At 35.2% G+C, this 21249-nt stretch overlaps 2 protein-coding genes across 2 annotated transcripts; both read left to right on the top strand.

Annotated features, from left to right (window-relative positions):
* The first annotated feature begins 958 nt into the window (after positions 1 to 958).
* Positions 959 to 2270, top strand: LOC132803051 (uncharacterized). Its single transcript, XM_060815218.1, has one exon. It carries the CDS (start codon positions 1346 to 1348, stop codon positions 2192 to 2194), a length of 849 nt encoding a protein of 282 aa, XP_060671201.1. The 5' UTR covers positions 959 to 1345; the 3' UTR covers positions 2195 to 2270.
* Positions 2271 to 20064: 17794 nt separating this feature from the next.
* Positions 20065 to 20689, top strand: LOC107406111 (uncharacterized). Its single transcript, XM_048476884.2, has 2 exons — positions 20065 to 20475; positions 20636 to 20689. Exons 1-2 carry the CDS (start codon positions 20065 to 20067, stop codon positions 20687 to 20689), a joined length of 465 nt encoding a protein of 154 aa, XP_048332841.2.
* Positions 20690 to 21249: the final 560 nt, after the last annotated feature.

The raw sequence follows: 21249 nt of genomic DNA, 5'->3' as shown, positions 1-21249 counted from the left end.
TTAGGAAGGCTTGGTCATTTTATAGCATTCCAACCTGTTTGTTCCTCTCTGTAACTTATTCATACTCATGAGTCTAGTCCACCCTCATGGGTTTGTTCAATAACAACTCTATCTTCATGTGACTGAGATGAATAGATATCCTACTTGCACCCTAAGTCATTGGAATATGGAAAGATTATCAAATCTTGAGTCCCACTGATTTGCCGAATCAACAAAAATAAAAAATAAATAAAGATTTCCTGGATCTGGATTGCAACTTGTTAGATGATGATGATGGGGAAAGGAAGAAAACTAAAGATAAACGACAAAGGAAGAAAAATAAAAACAGCTTTTGTCCATAGGAATGGACTTTTGACAAAAAAAATGAAGAGCAAACAGACAAGAAAAAGAAAGAAGAGAGAGATTAACAAACAAAGATAAAAAGTAGTAGGCGATGAACGGAGGAAAAAGAGAGATTGAAAAGAAAGGAGAAGAGGAAAAATTAATTTTTTATTTAAAAAGTGGACAGGTGGCAATATGTGATTGGATGGTCGCACAATGTGAGCTTGTGAGACCATCCCACACAAATATTTTCTCCTTCCAATCTTAGGCGTCACCTCCTTTTTCCTACGGGCCAGTTTTTCAACGTTATTTCTTTTGTCCAATGCCTCTGCCGACGACGACATGAAGCAATGTGACTACCCAGCATTTTATTTGTAAGCGCGTATTCAACATGAACTACCTAACATTCAAAATGTATTTAAACAAAGGGTCTATAGATTAAAATCCATGTCGACTTCTTTTTATATAGAGACTCGGACTCCTTTAGATGGGATAATGGTTTGATTTAGACGGCTTATCCTTTTATTTCTTCTAGAAAGGATTATTAATCAAACACAAAAACAAAAATTTTTCAAAATAGGATTACTTAACAACCAAGAAAAACTCTAACCAATAATTATAATATTAAAAAAAACTTAAAAAAAATAAAAACTTCCACTAGATATTAAAATACAGTTGAACCAAGATAAACGCAGCACTAGAAAGCACTTGAACAAAGAAATCACTTTCTATCTACTCCCAACTTTCCACCAATTGCGATGCACTGCCAAGGACAACCTGCTCACCTCCAAGCCAGAATCCAACATAAGGGGGCACCGCATCAAGCAATAGCTGGTGATGCAGGTAAGGCGGCACGTGAGGCTGCAGCTTGTCAAGCAGGGGTCACCATGAGGTTAGACAAGGGGTTGTAGCCGTGCAGGAGGCAGTGCATCAAGGGGGGCATGTAAGGCTGCAACGTGTCCAGCAAGGGCATGTGAGGGTAGAGCGCCCTCACGTGAGGCTGCAGCGCATCGAGCAGGAGCGCATGAGGCTGCAGCACATTGAGCAGGAGCGCATCGAGCAGGAGTGCCCTCATGTGAGACTGCAACACATCGAGCGGGAGTACCCTCACGTGAGGATGCAGCGCATCGAGCAGGAGCGCATGAGGCTGCAGCACATTAAGCAGGAGCACATCGAGCAAGAGCACCCTAGTGTGAGGCTGCAGCACATCGAGCAGGAGCACCCTCATGTGAGGCTGCAGCGCATCAAGCAGGAGCGCATGAGGCTGCAGCGCATTGAGCAGGAGTGCAACGAGCAAGGCCGCTCTCATGTGAGGCTGCAACACATCGAGCGGGAGTACCCTCACGTGAGGCTGCAGCGCATCAAGCAGGAGCGCATGAGGCTGAAGCACAATGAGCAGGAGTGCATCGAGCAAGAGCGCCCTCATGTGAGGCTGCAGCACATCGAGCAGGAGTGCATGAGGCTGCAACGCATTGAGCAGGAGCGCATCAAGCAGGAGCGCCCTCACATGAGGCTGCAGCGCATTCAACAGGAGCGCATCGAGCAGGAGCGCATGAGGCTGCAGTACGTCAAGCAAGGGCATGTGAGGCTGCAAGGCATCGAGAAAGAGCCTGTGAGGGTGCAAGGCATCGAGCAAGAGCCTGTGAGGGTGCAGCGTGTCGAACAAGGGCATGTGAGGCTGCCGCAGGTTGAACAGGAGGGCGTGAGAGTACAGCACGTCAAGCGGCTGCAGTGCCTCAAGCAGGAGTGTGTGAGGGTGCAATGCATCGAGCAAGGGCACATGAAGCTGCTGCTGGTCGAGCAAGAGTGCTTGAGGCTGCATGTTGAGCGAGGGCCCATGGGGTTGCAGCCCCTCAAGCAAGGGGGCACATGAGGCAGGACGTCAAGTAGCAACGCATTTGGTACGCCATTAGGCGCTGTTACAAATATCAATTTATAACCGAAGAAGAATGACACATGAGGAGTTGGAAAAAAGAAGTTAGAAGTAAAAGTTGGAATTTTTTAAACAATTTGTTCTTTCCTTTTTTTTTTTTTTAAAGTATATAAAAGTTAAAATCTCTTTCATTAAGAGTAATAATACCACATCGATTAAGAATAAAAAAATTAATGTTTATACACATTTATCTTAGGCACCTTAATCCCCGAGCCTTGTAACAAAGGCTTATGAATCAAGCGGGGCATTAAATTGACTGGTTGTGTTGGTGATTGGTGATTCAAGTTAGTTTGATCCACGGACTCTTAGCAAGCCAAAACAACAAATTTTTTTTTTCCAAACCTATGGTCTGAGAGTCATTACACACATGCAATCACTTTTTAATTTTGTATTTATTTGTTTGAAATCGTTTTTTTTTTTTTTTAATGTTATTGGGCTATGTGCCCCCTTAGTTTAGAATGTGGATATAGGCAAGACACTGACACAAAACAGAGAGGTAAATTTCTATTTGTTTCGATGCCTTCCAAAGTCTATTAAGGCATAGAAAGAATGAAAAATATTGAGCCAGAGATATATTACAGTGGAAGCGAGGTCCGAGTTGTGGTGGCCGAAGATCCTGGTACCGGAAAATCAACCTTAATTTCCTATGTTACACTAGTATCTACCCCATATGATGGTGATGATGTCCATGCCTATGCCTATTATGAGCCTGATATTTCAACCAAAGTGCCTAAATTAGATAATGTCCATGCCCATGAGGAGGCTGATGTCACCACCGGAGGATGATTATGGTACAGGTGCCTATGATGAGGCTGATGATACGCCTGATGTGGTGGAAACTAAAGCCCTGCCAGAGGGTTTTGCACTTTGACTCTTATCCTCTATCTGTCATAGCCATTGATACGTCCTCCGACAGCTTTGATAATGAAGAAAATATTAAAAAGCTGAAGCAGGCTGATGCAATTGTGCTTACTTTTGCATGTGATAAGCCTTACACTCTTGTTTCATTGTATAAAAATCTAAATTCCTCTACTTAATCAGCTAGAGATTGAGGCTCAATTATAGTGGCTGCCTGTAAAATCGATCTAAAAGATGAGGATACAAACTTGGATTTAGAGTGTTGGGTGTCTTAAGCAAATTAAGAATGTTGTAAAATTCTATGAATGTTATGCTTTTTCACTCAATAAAATTCATAAGTTTTTCAATTATGCACAAAAACTTGTGCTTAAACTAAGGATTCCATTATTTGATGGGTGGATTATTATTTGAATCCAATACTTGGGCCAAAACTTAGGGGCGCGCTGAAGCAGATATTTTTAATTTTATGACTATGATAAAGATGGTATTGTCAAATTCGAAGATTTCTAAAATTTCCAGGTGAAATATTTTTTTACCCAATTGTTGAGAATGTTTAGAAGATGCTTAAATCAAGCTTTTCAAGAAGATATCATGGAGGAACTTATAAAGATGGGATTAATTTTGAGATATTCATATATTTTATTTTGATTCTCTACAAAGAGAATGATTATGTTACTTTGTTGGCTTTCCTTAGGCAATTTGGATACAATGATGATTTACAACTTCCATATTTTGTCATCTCACCTTCAACAGTGGGACTAGCTCCTGATCATGAGACTTGTGCGGAGCTGTCAAACGAAGCCATCAAGTTTCTTAGAGGGATCTTTAATTGGTTTGATCTTGATAGCAATGGTGCTCTTACGCTTAATGAAATGAGTGAATTATTTGATATGGCTCCACGATCTCCTTTTTTCGAGTCTCCCTATAAGCATGCTGTAATACTCCGTATCAAAAATATACATGACTAAACAAGTTTGACCAAGTCGACTAAGTTTGACCAAGTTTAACCAAGTGAACAATATGTGGGTTCAAGTTGACTTTTTCAATAGCCAATATTTTTTATTTGACTGAGGTACCATTGTGTAGATCTTGTCAATACGAGTTCATAGACTGGTGACACACTAAATTCTGAGTTACGGATAAAATGTTATAGTTTTGAGAAGTTTTAAACATAAGTTTTATATCAGTATCCAAGCCAGTCCCCAATTTCTATCTGTTAGTGATCCAAAGCTTTATATAAGCCTAGGTAAGCATTTCAAATAGGAAACAAAGCCTAAAATAACCATTTTTTCCCCAAAACCTGAGAAATTCTCCCTTGAGACCCGTGGATCCGAACTGGGTTGTTTCGACCCATTTACCGTCGAACCGGGTCACCACCATTTTGCCCATTTTCAGCCAACCCCCACTTACACGTGCCATCCAAGTAGAAAGGTCACTTAAAGGTGAGCTCAAGCGTGAAATTTCACGGCGATCGGCTACCAGATGCGCCCAAATCATGCCGGCGAAGGCCGCTGTGGCCGACGAGGTGGGTCGTCAGATTTTCTCATTTTTTGGCCATTTCAGGCCAACCCATATACCTTTTCCACTATTTTTGACCCCTATAAGCTCATTTCCATGGTTATTTTATCCAGATTCCTCACCATTTGAAAGATTCGACAACAGGAAGTTCGACCAATGCTTCAACAGTGTTTTCTGGCCATCGGAGGAAACTTTGGACTGAGGTAAGCATACTGATGAGTTCCTTGTCTCTTAGGCTTGCTTTCAATATAAAGTTTATGAATTTTGGAGGTCTTTTGATAATTTTTCCATTTTTAGGTCAATTAGTTAATTTTCGAATAAGTTGGGACTGTGTTTGGACAAAATTGGTCAAATTGGTGAAAATTGGAGTTGAATTACTGAAATTGGATATTATTAGGACCCATTAGGTGGTTCAATTTCAAAATATTAGATTTTGGGTGAAAATCCCCAATTTTGAGTACTAGGTCCTAAGGACACGTTGTGTAATTGGATTGTCCGGTGTCCAATTTATGCAATTTTGTAGTACTGTAAATTATTTTGAGACATTCGGGTTATATAAGTGTCTCTGGTTTAGTTGTTTGGAGCCTGCAGAATATTTTATTACATTATAGGCACTCGAGTTGAGCCTTAAGGCTATCATGTGGAGGAGCAAGCGTGAGCATCTATAGTACTGTGAGTAGTTATTATTTTTAAAAATGTTTTAGGTATATAGTATAATATATATGTGATTTGAGTATTTTACTTATACCTATAGTTTGATTTGAATGTTCATTCTATGGATATATGAGGATCTGCTTTTACATGTATGTGTTATCAGTTTATATGACTTTTGTCAATATTTTAAACATTTGGCAATTCTAATGAGTCATGAATGAACTTGTGATATTTACATGTTTTGGTATTTGAATTGAGGTTTTAAATCACTTTGTAAATTAAGCGATTTGAGAAGGCATATTGAAAATTATATGTTTTAAGCATGTTCAAATATTTTATAAATTTTTAGATGCTTAAAATCATTTTATGGTGAATATATTTTACTGTAGTATTTTCTTATTTCAGTAAGAAATAATGATTTGAAGTTTTTTTGAAATATTTAGACAATCGATTGAGCATGAATATTAAATTATGATTTATGATAGGTAGGATACTGTATCGGTTATTTTAAATTGATGTACAGCATAGTACCAGAGTTTGGTTCAGTATTATATTACAGCACGCTAGGTTTACCATGGTGCCATGAGATTGGTTTCATCCAACGGTTATCTATTATTACCATGGATTGTAAGGTTGGGTTTATCCAATGATTTATTATTATTATTACCACGGTGCCATGAGGTTGGTTTCATCCAACACGTTATCTATTATTACCACGGACTGTGACGTCGGGTTTATCCGATGGTTTATTATTATTACGACGGTACCATGAGGTTGGTATCATCCAACGGTTTATTATTGCCACGGACTGTGAGGTTGGGTATGTCCTCACGGTTAATTGATATTTCCACGATACCTTTTGTATATTAAGGGTCGTGACATGGGTGTCTCCCACAGTTTACAGATTGGTACATAGTTTGGTACATTGTGTATGTTTAAACATATTGTTGATTTACAAATATTATAGTGATTTCTACATTTTGATATTTTTTTTGTGGAACTGTATTTATTATATTTTATGCTCAAATATTTATATCTTGATTTGAGGCATTTTATAATATTACAATGATCGTTCATTTATATTTGAGCATCGGTTTAATAATAAAGTAAATTGGGATACAAGTTTGGGTTTTGTGAAATGATTTTTTAAACAGGAAACTTTTCAAATGATGGAACGAGAGGTCTTGAGAGAAAGATTTTTCAGAAATAAATTATTATTTTTCAATTATACTATGCCACTCACTGAGATTTCTTTATCTCACGTTTTATTTATTTTAAGTTCGTTCCTCTAAGCCCAGACGGCTAGTAGCAGTCTACCTTGGGCACAATTTATTGCTTGTTTTTTTCCATGACAGCAGCCGTATTTATCCTTTTATTATCTATTGTTATCTCCTGGACTTATTTATCACTTATTTATACTCCTAGACTTCGTTGACACTCTTAGAATGCTTTGATTTTAAATATGGGACTCAGTAGAGACCATGATACTTATTTGTGCAGTTATGCCTATGGTATAGTAGGCTGGTTGTGGACTTTACGCTGTTGTGGATTTATTTTATATATATATATTGAGGTATTATTGTTATCTCTTGCATTCATTGTCCATGTTTTAAGGTGAGGTCCCATCGAATATTCTCTAAGGATTGTCCAGTGGGACTTCACTAGATGAGACCACCCGGGAGGTCTTAGGAGGGTTCTCGGGGCGGGTCCTGTCACATACTACTGAGAAAAATGGGCTATGACTTGACTAATTTTCATCATTGTAGTCTCTCATGCCACTCCTAGACGCAACATTTAGCATGAAGAATCTTTCATACATTGGTTATGGTGGGGAACCTACATCTGCTATTTGTGTAACTAGAAAGAGTAGTAGTATAGATTGCCAATTGCAACAACAACCAAGAAGAAATGTTTTCCAATGCTTTGTCTTTGGCCCAAAGAAGTCCGGAAAGTCTACATTACTTGATTCTTTTCTTATAAGGTCATTGAATCATGATGATACTTATATTCCAACCTCTGATGATCTTTTCTTATAAGGTCATTGAATCATGATGATACTTATATTCCAACCTCTGATGATTGGTGCTATGCAGTTAATGATGTTGATTGGAGTCCAGGAGCTAAGAAGTTTCTTGTGCTGAGAGAGTTCCCTGAAGATACAATTGGCAAACGTCTGCTTAGTGGTGGGAAGGCTTTGGTCTCCTGTGATGTTGCTGTTTTTGTTTATGATACTTCTGATGTGTCATTGAAGAATGGATCAACTAATTTGCTGAATAAAGTTGCTCAACATTGTAAGGATAGTGGAGTGCCTTTCAGATATGTTGCAGCTAAAATTTTTTTCCCTTTCATTTGTTATACAACAAGCTAGTCGGGATACTCTGCTACCTATCAAGACAAAACTAGGCAATTCAAATGAGGTATTCTATGAGATTGCAAAAGCTGGGGGATACATGAACACTGCTTGGAAGTCTGCATTTTGTAGTTTTAGGGTGGATTCGAGTGACGATTTAAGAGTAGGTTTGCAAGAGATCGTATAGGCTTCTATTTCGGCAGATCGGATAGGTTCCGTATATTGATGTTTTAGTCCATTATATATATATATATTGTTATGTTAGTATTTTCATGTATATATGTATATATGTATATATGTTAATATGAATACTTATAAAAATAAAATAAAAGGATATATACATTGTATTATTATTTTCCGTGTTGCCAATCTCAAATTATATCCTCAAAATAACATTCTGTATTCAAAATCTCAGAAATGTATGCTGATAATCCTCCAAAGACAATAGCTTTTACATGCTACATCCTTAATGGAGATTTGGTTATTGATTAATTATGGGAAACACGGCACCATGACAGCGGTTGAAGTATGTGAAGGTTCACTTTTCCAGAATCATTTTGGGGTTTACCAACACCTGGATTGTGAACTCTGTTACAGAGCTAGAGGACCCATATTCTATATGTTGCTGATATTAAATGGAGTTCTACAATTTTTAGATTGTTAGTTTCTTTCATAAAAATTATGTTTATGTTCGTCTTTGATATTAAAAAATATACAAACTTGAAATTCTAGACTATACATTAGTTTTGTGCTGACTATTGGTAGTCTTCTTGATATAGTTTAGTTACTTTGTATTACAATGTTATGAGGACTTTCAGTTTCTTCAGGAAGAATCTTTGTTAAAGAAGTAAAAAGCTAAGGTTTTGTGGAAGCTATACTAGTAGTGAGTGAGAAAGAGCCTTAAACTTGTAAGCTATTTACCAGAAAAAGTAAGCCATATATATATATATACACACTAATCAAGTAGGATAATTAGTGGAAATTCTATAGTAAGGACGGTTCGCATGAGGACTGCAGTATTAGTGACAATTTTTCATAGTATTAATGACGGTTTTTTAGAAAATTGTCACTAATACTATGAAAAACCATCACCAATACTGTGGTCCGCATGAGGACTGTCCGCACCATAGACGGACTGGGATAATTAGTATTTATAAGATATATTGAAATGATTACTTGACATTTTAGATGTTTAGGGAGGACTTTGAAAAGATGGGATTAAGAAGCTTGTGATGAAGGATTTCCTAATGAAAGATTCTGTATTCCTTAATTTACCACAACCTTGGTTGGCCATTCTTTTGGCTGTGAAAATGTTGAAACAAGATGGGATCTTGTGCTCATTTTCCCATGTACATTGATCGAGTTCAATGATGTGCGAAACTCTCAAATCAAATTTTACAGGTGCAAAGTTCTGTCATTTTTTTGAACTTATTTTGCTTGTTCCATACGTGTATTTTCCTTAACATTTTCAAGATGAATTGCAAAAATCAATATATATATATATATAGCATGTGGCTTGTATATAGATACAAGGACATTTCAGATTAATCAATATATATATAGAGCATATGGCTTGTATATAGATAAAAGGACATTTGAAATACTCCTTTGAACAAAGAAAGTCCATGGTGATAAAGGTGTTCTCTTGGGGCTCTTCCATGTAAGAGGCGAAGACATACAATCAAATGAAGGAAGCAAATGTGACAGAGAAATTAAATTCTACCATTGTAATGGCTTGGCCTTGCAGGGAGGCTAAATGTCACACTGGCTATATATTTGACATTTGCTAGACTTAAATGCATGTCATGAATAATGTATGAGATTGTAAATGTTCTGTTCTTGTACCTGTTTTGTGGTCATTAGAAATTTCTGTTTTTCTTAATGGAAATTTTTTTTATTAGTGATTCTTGATCTCCTTCGAAGTAGTTTCCAAATCCTTTGTGAAAGTTGATGGTGTATAAAAAGTAGATGTGATAAAGTATCTAATTGGTCACTTGTTTAAGTTGTTTCTGGTACAGACTAATGTCTAAGTATCTGTGCTAACAAAGACAGACAAGAAGAACAAAAAGACAGAAAGAAACGTAAAAATAGATTAAAAATGTCACAGAAATCAGACGGAGAATTACCCAAAAAAAAAAAAAAACACAGTTAGAGTGGTCTTGGATCGTAATCAAGGGGGAAAAAAGTATATATATATATATATATATGTATATATATATAGATATAGTGAAGATAAAATTGTGGAACGTAAGAAAATCTGACAGTTAAATCTCTTTATTTCTTTATTTATCAGATCTGGTCGAACTCACGATCTGGATGTGTACTCTCAACGGATTTTCAATTGAATCAAAACTACAAATAAAAGTTGCATATATTAATATGATATGTAAAATTTAATAACATGTCATCTTCTTATTGGTTCCAATTCATTATAATGTGTAATGAATAATTTCTTTGCATTTTCGATCTTACCGTTCACATGTAAAAACGTTTTTTCTGCTTTAAAAAAAAAAAAAGGATTTTTTTTTTTTTTTTTTTTTTCATTTTTGGGGGAAGAGGTCATTAATCTGAAGAAGCAGGAGAAAACACCAAGCAATGTGGAAGAGGTAATTAATTAGAAGAAGCAGGCCAAGACATCCAGCACTGTTGAAGCGCAGACGAGTACTCAGAGGCAGAGAAGGTTCTTTGCACAAAATCATATAGTGAGAAAAGAGAGAGCGCGCCTAACACTCCGAAATCAGACATTTCAAAGAAGTTGTTCACATATTGAAATGAAGACTGATGCTACGCTTATTTCCACCATTGAAACTTCCATAATGCTTCCAATTTTATTTTATTAACTTTTTTTTTTCATTTTTTTCTTTTAATAGAAGAAAAGTCAAGTTTGTTCATATTGGACCAATAAAAAGAGAGGGAATAAAGGGTACGACAAAGTATATTTTTTGTGTTATCCTAATTTAAGGTCATGTATATATTATTTTCTTATTATCCTTATTGCATTAAGTTTCAATCTACAATAACAATGAAAATCATTGGGTTTTTTTTTTATTTTGTGTAATAAATGGGAAAATTCCAATCCAAATGCTATCTGTCAAATTAATACACTATCTAGAAGAAGGGAACTTATAATAGGTGTGTTTCAAAGTTCTCCTGATATTCTTTAAAAAGAAAAAATGCTACATCCCATACTTTATATATCTAGAAGTCTGCCTGTTTCTTCTTATTAAGGACCTCTTTGACATTGCTAGATTTCTTGGCCTTCTTCTGATTAATTACCTCTTTCACATTGCTAGGTGTACTGGCCTATAATGTGCCATGGCCAACTTTCACCGAGATTCGCTAATCCTCCATTTTCATCTCAATGATCTTTTTGGGGAAGCTGTCAATGATGAGTAGTTTTTTTTTTTTTTTTTTTAACAATTTACCTAAATTACAATCTATCCAAAATTCCTCATTTTCCATGATTCGAACTCATCCTTTCATGGATACAAGTAGAGGTACTCAACCACTAGAGCTAACCCTCTTTGTCAATGATGAGTAGTTATATATATATATATATACAATTTTGATCCATTTAAAATATTTTGATTTTATAGAGTCACGATATAATACAAATTAGTCAAGACAAATCAATAATTTTGACTTTAATTTGACTTTTTTACACTATATCTTAATTTTATAAAGTCAAGATATCCTGATTCAATAATTATTATATATATATATATATGATAATATTCCAATGCAAATGTTACTTTAGGTGACAGTTTTTTCAAAAATCCTCATTTAAAGTGCTAAAGCCATATTTGTATTTTAATAAAATGTGGACGTCCACACAGGCAAAATATTATATATACATACATATATATATATATATATAGATATATATATATGGAGAGAGAGAGAGAGAGAGAGAGTCTCTAGTGCAAACGTTGACATTTTTTTCACTTTAGATGATAGTTCGATTTTTTAAAAAAACCATTATCTCAAGTTCTATTATTTAGGACATTTTTCTAAAGCCGTCATCTAAAACAATGTTTGCATTTTAAAAAGAGGCAAACGTCTACACTAAAAATGCACTATATATGTAGTTGAGAAAAACAAAAGCATAAACCCTATATTTTGTGAAACAAGATTGAAAACGAAAAATACATAAAAAAAGAAAATTTGAGGCATTAAATTGGTTGGTTGTAGTAGTGATTTGAGCTGTGATTGGCCATTTGATGATTGTACATATTTAAAATGTAGTATACATATACAAATATACATATATATGTATACATATGTATATATATATATATATATATATGTATATATATCATGTATATGTATCATGTATAAGCATCATGTATATGTACATGTACATATTATGTACATGATTCTCTATGACTATATACCCACATGTGCCTTGATTTAACATTTATAAATATATATATATATATATATATATATGGCATGTCTATGATATGTGGACCTAGACCAAAGGGGATGCTTTTAAAAAAAGCATCGTTTTTGTTATGTTTGTGTAACAGCAAAGGCAACATTTTTTCTTAAAAGCATCGTCTGTGGTATGAATCTGCATGCGGATGGATCGCACCATAACATTGCCTTATATATATATATATAATGAATCTAGTTCATATCAGGATGATTTAATAGGTTTAGCATTAAGTTTGTCTTTACTAATATTTAATCACATTAAATGTTAGAATTTAAAATTTAAAAAGTAGTTAAATTTGAGTTTAGTGACAGACTAAATGTCAGGACCCGTCCAGAATTCCTTCCCCGGAACCCTAGACAAGCCCTGATCCCAGGGAAATACCACCGAACCTTCCAACGGAAAATCCGACAGCACCTCCCCTAAGGGTAGGACTAACCAAAAATTTACCTGCACTAAAAACACACTTCTCAAAACATCCCCTTATTCCTCCCACAAACTACAAATGGTTCCACAAATTACAGCACTCCAAATAACAACAGCAGCAACCCAGTGCATAAATAACAACCACATGTCCAATACAGTATACAGAGCATTATACAGATACATGTGGAATTTATAAAATGACAGATAAAAAGCAATATAGGATGGAGAGGAAAAAGGGAAGAAAAACTTCTTGAACCTTCGGCAACGAACTGAGACGTTGGGCTCGCCCCGGACAATCAACGTCTCCAACCTGAACCTAGGGGAACGGAATTTAAGAGTGTGAGATGCTAATCATCTCAGTGAGTGATCCTATCTACTATACAATACAATACCACGGTAATAAGTAGATAAATAATAATTATTTGGAAATAATAATTTCTCTCAAAACCCTTACAATTCTCTCAGTTGGAAAAGTTCCCCTTTTAAAGCCTTTTCACAAAACCCTTTGTTCGTATTCCCCGAAAACCAAGACATCAATTAATTCACTAAATATCAAATAGAATATAATAAGTCACGCATCCGACAAGTTTAATTTAAAGGAAATTAATTTATTGAATAATTAAGTAAAGAGAAAATTAAACCAATTTAAGATCCCCAACCAAATAAATACCAGAACAGTAATAATTATATTTTTAATTCCCATACAATTTCAAAACATTTTATTTTTAAAACACAGTTCTGAAATCATTTGATGCACCCACTATATACCAGTGGCGCCAACAGTATCCAGCGTCCCAAGGTACCGCCAGACAGGAGGTTATAGAGAGAAACCGGCATACGGTCGCGTGGCGTCCCACTGCGCCGCTGCTAACCTGGTGTCCCGGCCAAGGGGGGTGGCCTGCCCTTATCCGATGGCAACCACAGGACAACCTCATAATATCAACCGCGCGCTACTCACACCCACCTGCGCGCTAATCACAACCGTGTGCACACTAACCATATCACATATAAACAGAACACCAGTACGTGCACGGTGCATCTAAAAATCATAAAACTCACAAATTTAATTTATATAACAATTTTCACATTTTGCATAAACACAGCGGGCATAGTCCATCCGCTTGAACCGGGAAATTCTCCACAATTCCTTTATAATCAACACCATAAATTCCATGATTTTCAAATCCACCAACTTCCAAATCCACCATTTCAAATATTCACATTTTCCCAAGCATAAATAATTCTCGAAATATAATAATTAAATCTCATAATATTCCATGGGCATATTTTATAAAAAAATTGAAATCACCAACATGAGCAAATATTTTCCTTAAAATATTTGAAAATCAAATCATGCCCGATTTAATATTAAAACCACAAGAATTTCAAAATCCTCAAACCCATAAAATAATTTCACATGGCATAAATTTGTAAAATGCACATTTTCTTAAATCCAATAAATTCACCAATAAATCCAGAATAATCAAATAAATATTTGGCACATAGAAATTAAATTCCAAATATTTAAATCACACATAATATATTCACCAATTAAATTCCCAAAATTAAATTGAAGGTGGGTCACTCACCTGGAGCACGCAATTAACCCATGATCCACCACGGGATCAATTCTACGACTCACCGGTGCTCCTAGAACAAAATTCACAGACAGTCAAATAAATTAATATTTTATTCGGGTAAATAATATCCGGTACCCGAGGGGTCAAAACACAAACGTTAACCAAAATTGACAAATTATATGTCTATGGAAAGCTTGTGAGATGAGGATCACATTACCGACCTCCATTGACTTCAATTCGACCGGCGGTGGCCAGAATTTGGCCGGAAAGTTTCAGCCGGTTTTTATCCCTTCGTATCTTGCAAATCGACGGGAGTTGAGTTAATTGGAGCTCAGAATCGGACTCAGAGGGTCCAAATTAGTGGGAAAGGACAGGCTGCACGACCGGTGGCTGCCGGAAAATGGCCGAACCAGCGGCACACCGGCCGCCGGCTATGGAGGCCGATCCCGGCACGTCAGCTGGCCATTCGCCGGAAATTTGGCTGCCCGTGTCGCCCAGCTGTGGGCTTCCTCGTCGGCCGGCGCGTGCGTGGTCCCGGTGGCCGGAAAAAGTGCAGCAAGGAGAGAGAGAGAGACGGCCGGTGGGAGAGAAGAAAAAAAAAACTATGCGCGTGTGTTTTGATGCTCGGGAAAGAAGAAGGAAAAAAGAAAAGAAAAGGAAAAGAAAGAAAGAAAAAAAACAGGTGTTTTCCCACGTGGGGGAAAGAAAAAAAAGAAAAAGAAAAAGAAAAAGAAAAGAAAATAAAAAAGAATAAATTTTAAAATAATTAAATAATATTAATAATATTATTATTATTTAAAATAATAATAAAATAATTTGATTTTAAACATGGTTGACATGTGGCTTCTCAACATGGTGACACATGGTCACCTTCATTAAGTCACACGTGGCACATCGTTACGCGTGTAAAAATAATATTAAAATAATACAGTATTTGAAAAACTCTGCAGGTCCATAACTTTCAAACCACATGTCCAAATCGGACGTGCCACTAGTCTACGGACTCGTATCGACGAGCACTTCACAACCATGCATGAGTCAAAGCTCAACCTTGCATGAATAAAAAGTCAACCCCGGCACCCCTTGGACAGTTTGGACCTCAACTTGTTTTGCTCAAAACTTTCAAACCGTAGCTCCGTTTTCAACGTGCTACCAGTCTACGAACTCATGCCAACGTGTACTTCGTAACGATACCTCAGTCAACCTAGAATTCCAACCGGATCAAAAAGTCAACTTTTGACCCCTTGGTCAACGGTCAACCTCGGTCAACATGCAAAAATTTCCGACATGGTTCGGGATGGGGTGTTACACTAAAACTCTATTTAAGCAAAATCAACCTTGTTAAGATGCAATAATTAAGAAATTTAAATTTTAAATCTTAGATTTTGATATGATTCAAGAGCTAAAAAAAAAAAATTTGACATTAATCCTCATATTAAAGATCTTATTTACCTTCTCGTAAATATAATGCTAAATACCTTAAAAGAGAAAATGAACATTTTTAATGGGAATCAATTAAATTGCTGATGCACTATTTCCGTAAATATACGGGTCGCACAAGTAATAAAGTGATGAGTGAGTATCATTCCATCGAGAATTGATGTTCGACACTTTGCTAAGTACCAAAATTATTGATTAATTCTTTTTATTTAGGCATCCAATTTGAATAAAAACTATTGTAACTGTAAATTAAAACTAATATTAAAATTAAACTAAAGTAATGGTATAAGAAATCAAGAGAATAGCACTACATACTAATAATGGAAATGGTAAATATTGTTATCTAAAGCTCTAGGATGTTGATTTCTCTCTTATTCCTCCTCTAAATGAACTTAACTTAGGTGATTACTGTTGGATTTCTATCCTCAATTCTAAACAAAGGGTTTCTAATTACATCAAATTCCCTATCCCTAGGAAAATTAGAATCTATAGATAATTAGTGGAAATTCAAAAATCCCTTCCTAAAATTAACCTAAAAAGCCATGCATTAATTCCCATTTTCTTGGTCACCCCCTTCCTAATTAAGCTTTCCAACTTTAATTAAAATATGGGTTGTGTAATCCTAGTGACAAATCGATTAAATAACCCTTTCCCAAGGAAAATATTATGGATCTACCCAATACCCAATTGATTTCTAATCTAATTAGGTATATTAAAACATTAAATCTAAGGAATACACAAGAAAAAAATAGAATTGCATAATAGTAATCAACCCATCATTCAATTACGATCCAAATAAAAGTTCCATCAACATCCTAGATAATAAATCTAGCAATCCATATACAAAATATCAACCAAATCCAAAATAAAATGTATATTTATCATTAAACCCATGTCAAACACAATATATCTATATATATATATATATATATATATATATATATATCCAAATACCAGTTAAAGAATGATAAAAGATAGAGAAAACTTAAAGGAGGAGGAATCTCTTCAATCTTCAATCTTCTTCCAAGCCTAAGATTTCTCTCTCTAGATTTTGCTCTTTCTCTCTCTAAATTGAGTGTGTTGCTTTCTAGCTCTTCTCCTAGCTATCTACAATGGTGGCTCCTCCTCCTCCTTCCACCCTGACTAAGCCTCCTAAAATAAAACCCTTTAAATCATCTATGAGATCCCACATCAGTTGGAAAGGGGAACGAAGGATGTCTTATAAGAGGGTATAGATACATTTCCCTTGAGAGGCATTTTAAAATCATGCAGGCTGGGCCCAAAGCGGACAATATCTCATGCGAGTGGACTGGATTGTTACAGTTGGTATTAGAGCCAAACCTGGATCGCTGTGCCAGCGAGGACGCTGGGCCCCAAGGGAGGTGGATTGTGAGATCCACATCGGCTGGAAAGGGGAACAAAGCATGCCTTATAAGAAGGTGTGGATACCTTTTCCTTGAGAGGCCTTTTAAAACCCAATGAGATAAGCCCAAAGCGGACAATATCTCATGCGGGTGGACTGGGCTATTACATCATCTCTAAAACCTAGCCTTAAATCCAACCTTTAGATCAAGATCAAAGGGTCCTAAATAGGCACATGGCTTTCACATGCCTAATTTAAATGAGTCACATAATTTACACATGCAAATCTTTACACTAAAGGCACATCTCTTGCACATGCTCTTATTAAAACTCTAATTTGACCAAAGTCAATCAAATCAAAATTAAAAATCAATGCATGGAAAGTCAACATTTTGAAAATCTTCAATAATGAATGGTATGTTTGACTTGGTTGAAGTATGGTGAGCCTTCTTCCTATCCAAAATGACCTCCAAAGCTTCAAGAACTATGAAAATTACTCTTAATTTTACTTTAGAGTTCACCTACACAAGTACACAAAAATATATCAAAATAACCATAAATGCTTGAGTTTTCCGTAAATAATTAAGCATTAGAAGATTAAATAAGTGAGCTAAAAGTCACTTATCAATTATCAAATACTAACAAACAAGAGATTTTTTGTTTAAAAAATAAAAAAATTTATTTTGTTGATCCAATATAGTATTGTGTTATAACAATATCATATATTATAAAATGAATTAGGTAGCCTACTACATCAAAACTATATATATATATATATATTATATAATAACCATGAGTTACAGGAATATCATTAATGAATAAGATTTATGAACAAATTACCATCCATGTATGATAAATGCATACCTCTCTCCTCTCCATATGTATTCAAATTGATAAGAGCAAGAAAAAGAAATAAGAAAAGAAAATCACGATAAACATAACTAATTTGAGGACAAAACCAAATAATGTAGTACTTTAAAACCAGAATAATCATATAATTCTTTTATATATTAATTGATGAATGACAGTGATATGATGTTGAAAAATCATGGAGATCATATGTTCAGTTTCTCTTTGATTAAAAATATAAGACTATTTGCTTCAGCAAACATATATAAGAGTATTTAAGGAATCTATGATTGTCAAGGAAACAAAAAAATAAGCTCTTATTACAATAAATATATATTTTTGTAATATATATCTAAATGCATATGGTTGGTAGACCAAGTCCATACGTTTTCTTAAGACTATCATTAATTGATTCTTTGCCCAAAAAAAAAAAAAAAAAATCAATCTATGATGATGACATGGTATATACAATATGGACAGCGTCATTACCACAGGAGGTTTATGTCTCATTCAACAAAGTCGGCCGAATTATTGATTTTCTATCTTCAATTAATGCAAGGAACATTGAGTGAAATTGGACCTTTTTTCCCCCAAAACTGGAAAAAGAGCAAAACAAAGTTGCAAGTTACAGCGGTAAAGACCGTGTTGGATAGTGGGAATATACCTTTTAGGGGTTTGGGTTTTGACCCAGATGTCATCGAATCAAGCCTGCACACAATTCTGCAAATCTAACCTCAAGCCTATCTTTAACCATTTGAAGAATTTAAAAAAAAAAAAAAAAAAGAAAACAAAAAGTTCGCCATGCAAAGTTCAACCTCGAAGGTTGGACCCATACACATCAGTAGGCTTAGGTTGAAGTTTATTGAGAAATTAAGATTCGCAAGATGAGAAATTGAAGAGATTATGAATCCAACAAATCATGAGTTTTCAAAGCTTAATATAATATCTCATAAAAAAAAAACCCAAAAAAAAAAAGAGTAATTTTAGACATTAATAAGGTGGAATGGGAGAAACTTCCTAATTTTAAGCATTAGGTTATTTCAATCTCATCCTCTTCTATTCCTTATCCTATTCTTACCCTTATGGTACTCTAACCACATCCTATTTTATTTTTTATTTTATACCAATGTCCTGTTCCAATCTAAGCCCTATTCAACTCATGTGAGGGAATTAGGAAGGCTTGGTTATCTGATAATATTCCAACATATTTGTTTCACCCTTGTAACATATTCATACTCATGAGTCTAATTCCACGTCGACTCTATCTTCATACTCATGAGTCTAATTCGACATCAACTTGTTAGAGGATGATGATGGGGAAAGGAAGAAAACTAAAGACAAAGAACAAAAGAAGAAAAATAGAAATAGCTTTTGTCCATAGGAATAGACTTTTGACAAAACAAATGAAAAATCAAAGAGACAAGAAAAAGAGAGAAGAGAGAGATTAACAAACTAAGATAAAAAGGAGAAGAGGAGGAAAAAGAAAGATTTAAAAAGAAAGGGGAGGAGGAAAAATTAACTTTTTATAAATAGTGGACAGGTGGGCAATATGTGATTGGATGGTCGCACAACGTCAGCTTGTGAGACCGTCGCACACAGATTTTCTCCTTCCAATATTCTTAGGCGTCACCTCCTATTTCCTAGGGGCCAGCTTTTTCAACGTTATTTCTTTTGTCCAATGCCTCTGCCGACCACGACTTGAGGCAATGTAACTTCCCAGCATTTGAATTATAAGCACGTGTGTATTGTGGAGTAATGCTAGCTTAGCTCAGGTTATACCTTCACATTGCGAAGCTTCTGCAGAATTATCAAACAGAAAATTCTGGGAAACTTTCTAGTATTTCTCTCATACATTTTTATCTACTTTCTTGCTCTTTCTCTTCCTTTCTTGCATTTTTCTTTCTTCTCAGTAGTCAATGTGAACTAAGCATTAAAATCTTGTTGACTTCTTTTTATACAGAGACTTGGACTCCTAGAATTTTCAAAGAAAAACTCTAACCAAGTCATAATTATAATAATAATAAGCAAAATAAATAAAAATAAAAAAATAAAAATAAAAAACACAAAAGAGTCTGGCTTGGAATGGGATGTTGGAATGGGAAATTTCCAATACTCTATGCTTACGTATTACTATCAAGTGTCAACTAGCTATCACTTTTAACGACAAGTTGTTATTTAGTTGTTTATTTATTTATTATTATTATTGTTCAGCATTATAAATACACCAACCGAAACTCTCCAAGGCTAATAAGTCATAGTTCCATAGAAAAACAGAAGTACCTAGTTCTTGTCAATTTGCTAATTTGTGAGAAAAAAACAAAAGCAGATATCTGCCGGAATGGAATTCTTCCTCAATGGCAAGGCGCTTCGACTCCGCAGCCAGTATAAAAAATATCTAGTTGCCAAAGACGATAAAAAGTCCGTCGGGCAGGACGGTGATGGATCATCCAAGAGAGCTGAATGGACCGTCGAGGTTGTAACCGACTCCGACGACTACTTCATCCGCCTTAAGAGATGCTACAACAAGTATCTTACCGCCTCCAGTACTGGTCAGAAAGTTCTACAGACCCCGCCTTCACCTGATGACTCTACGGTCGAGTGGGAGCCGATCAACGATGGGGAATACTATAGGCTCAAGAGGCGCAATAGTAGCTTCCTCAGGGGCAGTAGATGGCGTCGGTTGTACTCGGTCACCCATTATACAGCTGAGAATGAAACAATGAAGTCTAGCTTGAAATGGGATATTGAGGTACCTTAGAAATCTTTTATCATTTACAACAATTCTCCCATTTCCCCTTTGGTGTCTCAACACCAGAACTTTACAAATGTAGCGCGACGGGCTTACCAACTGAGCCCACCAAACTTAAATATAATATTAACTAAAATTGTTCGTATGTTACTATATGCAGGATGTAATGACTCCACCTGCAGATCCTCCTTTTGCTTTTGAAAATGTGAGTTGAACTTAAAAAGGCTAAAAAGCAGAATCACCAATATATATATATATATATATATAGTTTTAATATAAAAAAACACCATTTTGTGCGTATTTAACATCCCGCAACACATTGCAGGATGTGTAAATTAGCTGTAAATGTCCTGCAATATGTTGTAGAACGTTAAATGAGTTCATGTACTCTATACGGTGCTCTTGTTATTTGATTTATTACGGAATTTATTTGTGAATTTATTTAGATTAATAAAAAATGCATTTATATAAATTTATGCATTGTGGAAATTATTTTATGGTATTGAGGATTTGTGGAATTAAATTATATATGAAATTCATGTGATTTTAATATTATTTTTGTTATGATTTGATTTTAAAGATTTCAAGAAAAATATTGATTTAAGTTATGATGCTCTCAAAATATATATTTATGCACTTGAAATATTACCTAGTTGATTTTATGATATGAGAAAAATTATATATTATTGATGGATTTATGCTGGTGTTATTAAAGAAAAATGTGGGATGGTGAATTTAAAAAATGGTATAATTCCCACTGTGAATTGTGGAAAA

This window comes from Ziziphus jujuba, chromosome 3 (genome assembly GCF_031755915.1).
Source record: "Ziziphus jujuba cultivar Dongzao chromosome 3, ASM3175591v1".
Lineage (NCBI taxonomy): Eukaryota > Viridiplantae > Streptophyta > Magnoliopsida > Rosales > Rhamnaceae > Ziziphus > Ziziphus jujuba.
Note: the sequence above shows the minus strand (reverse complement) of the source record. Positions and strands in the feature narration are given on the sequence as shown.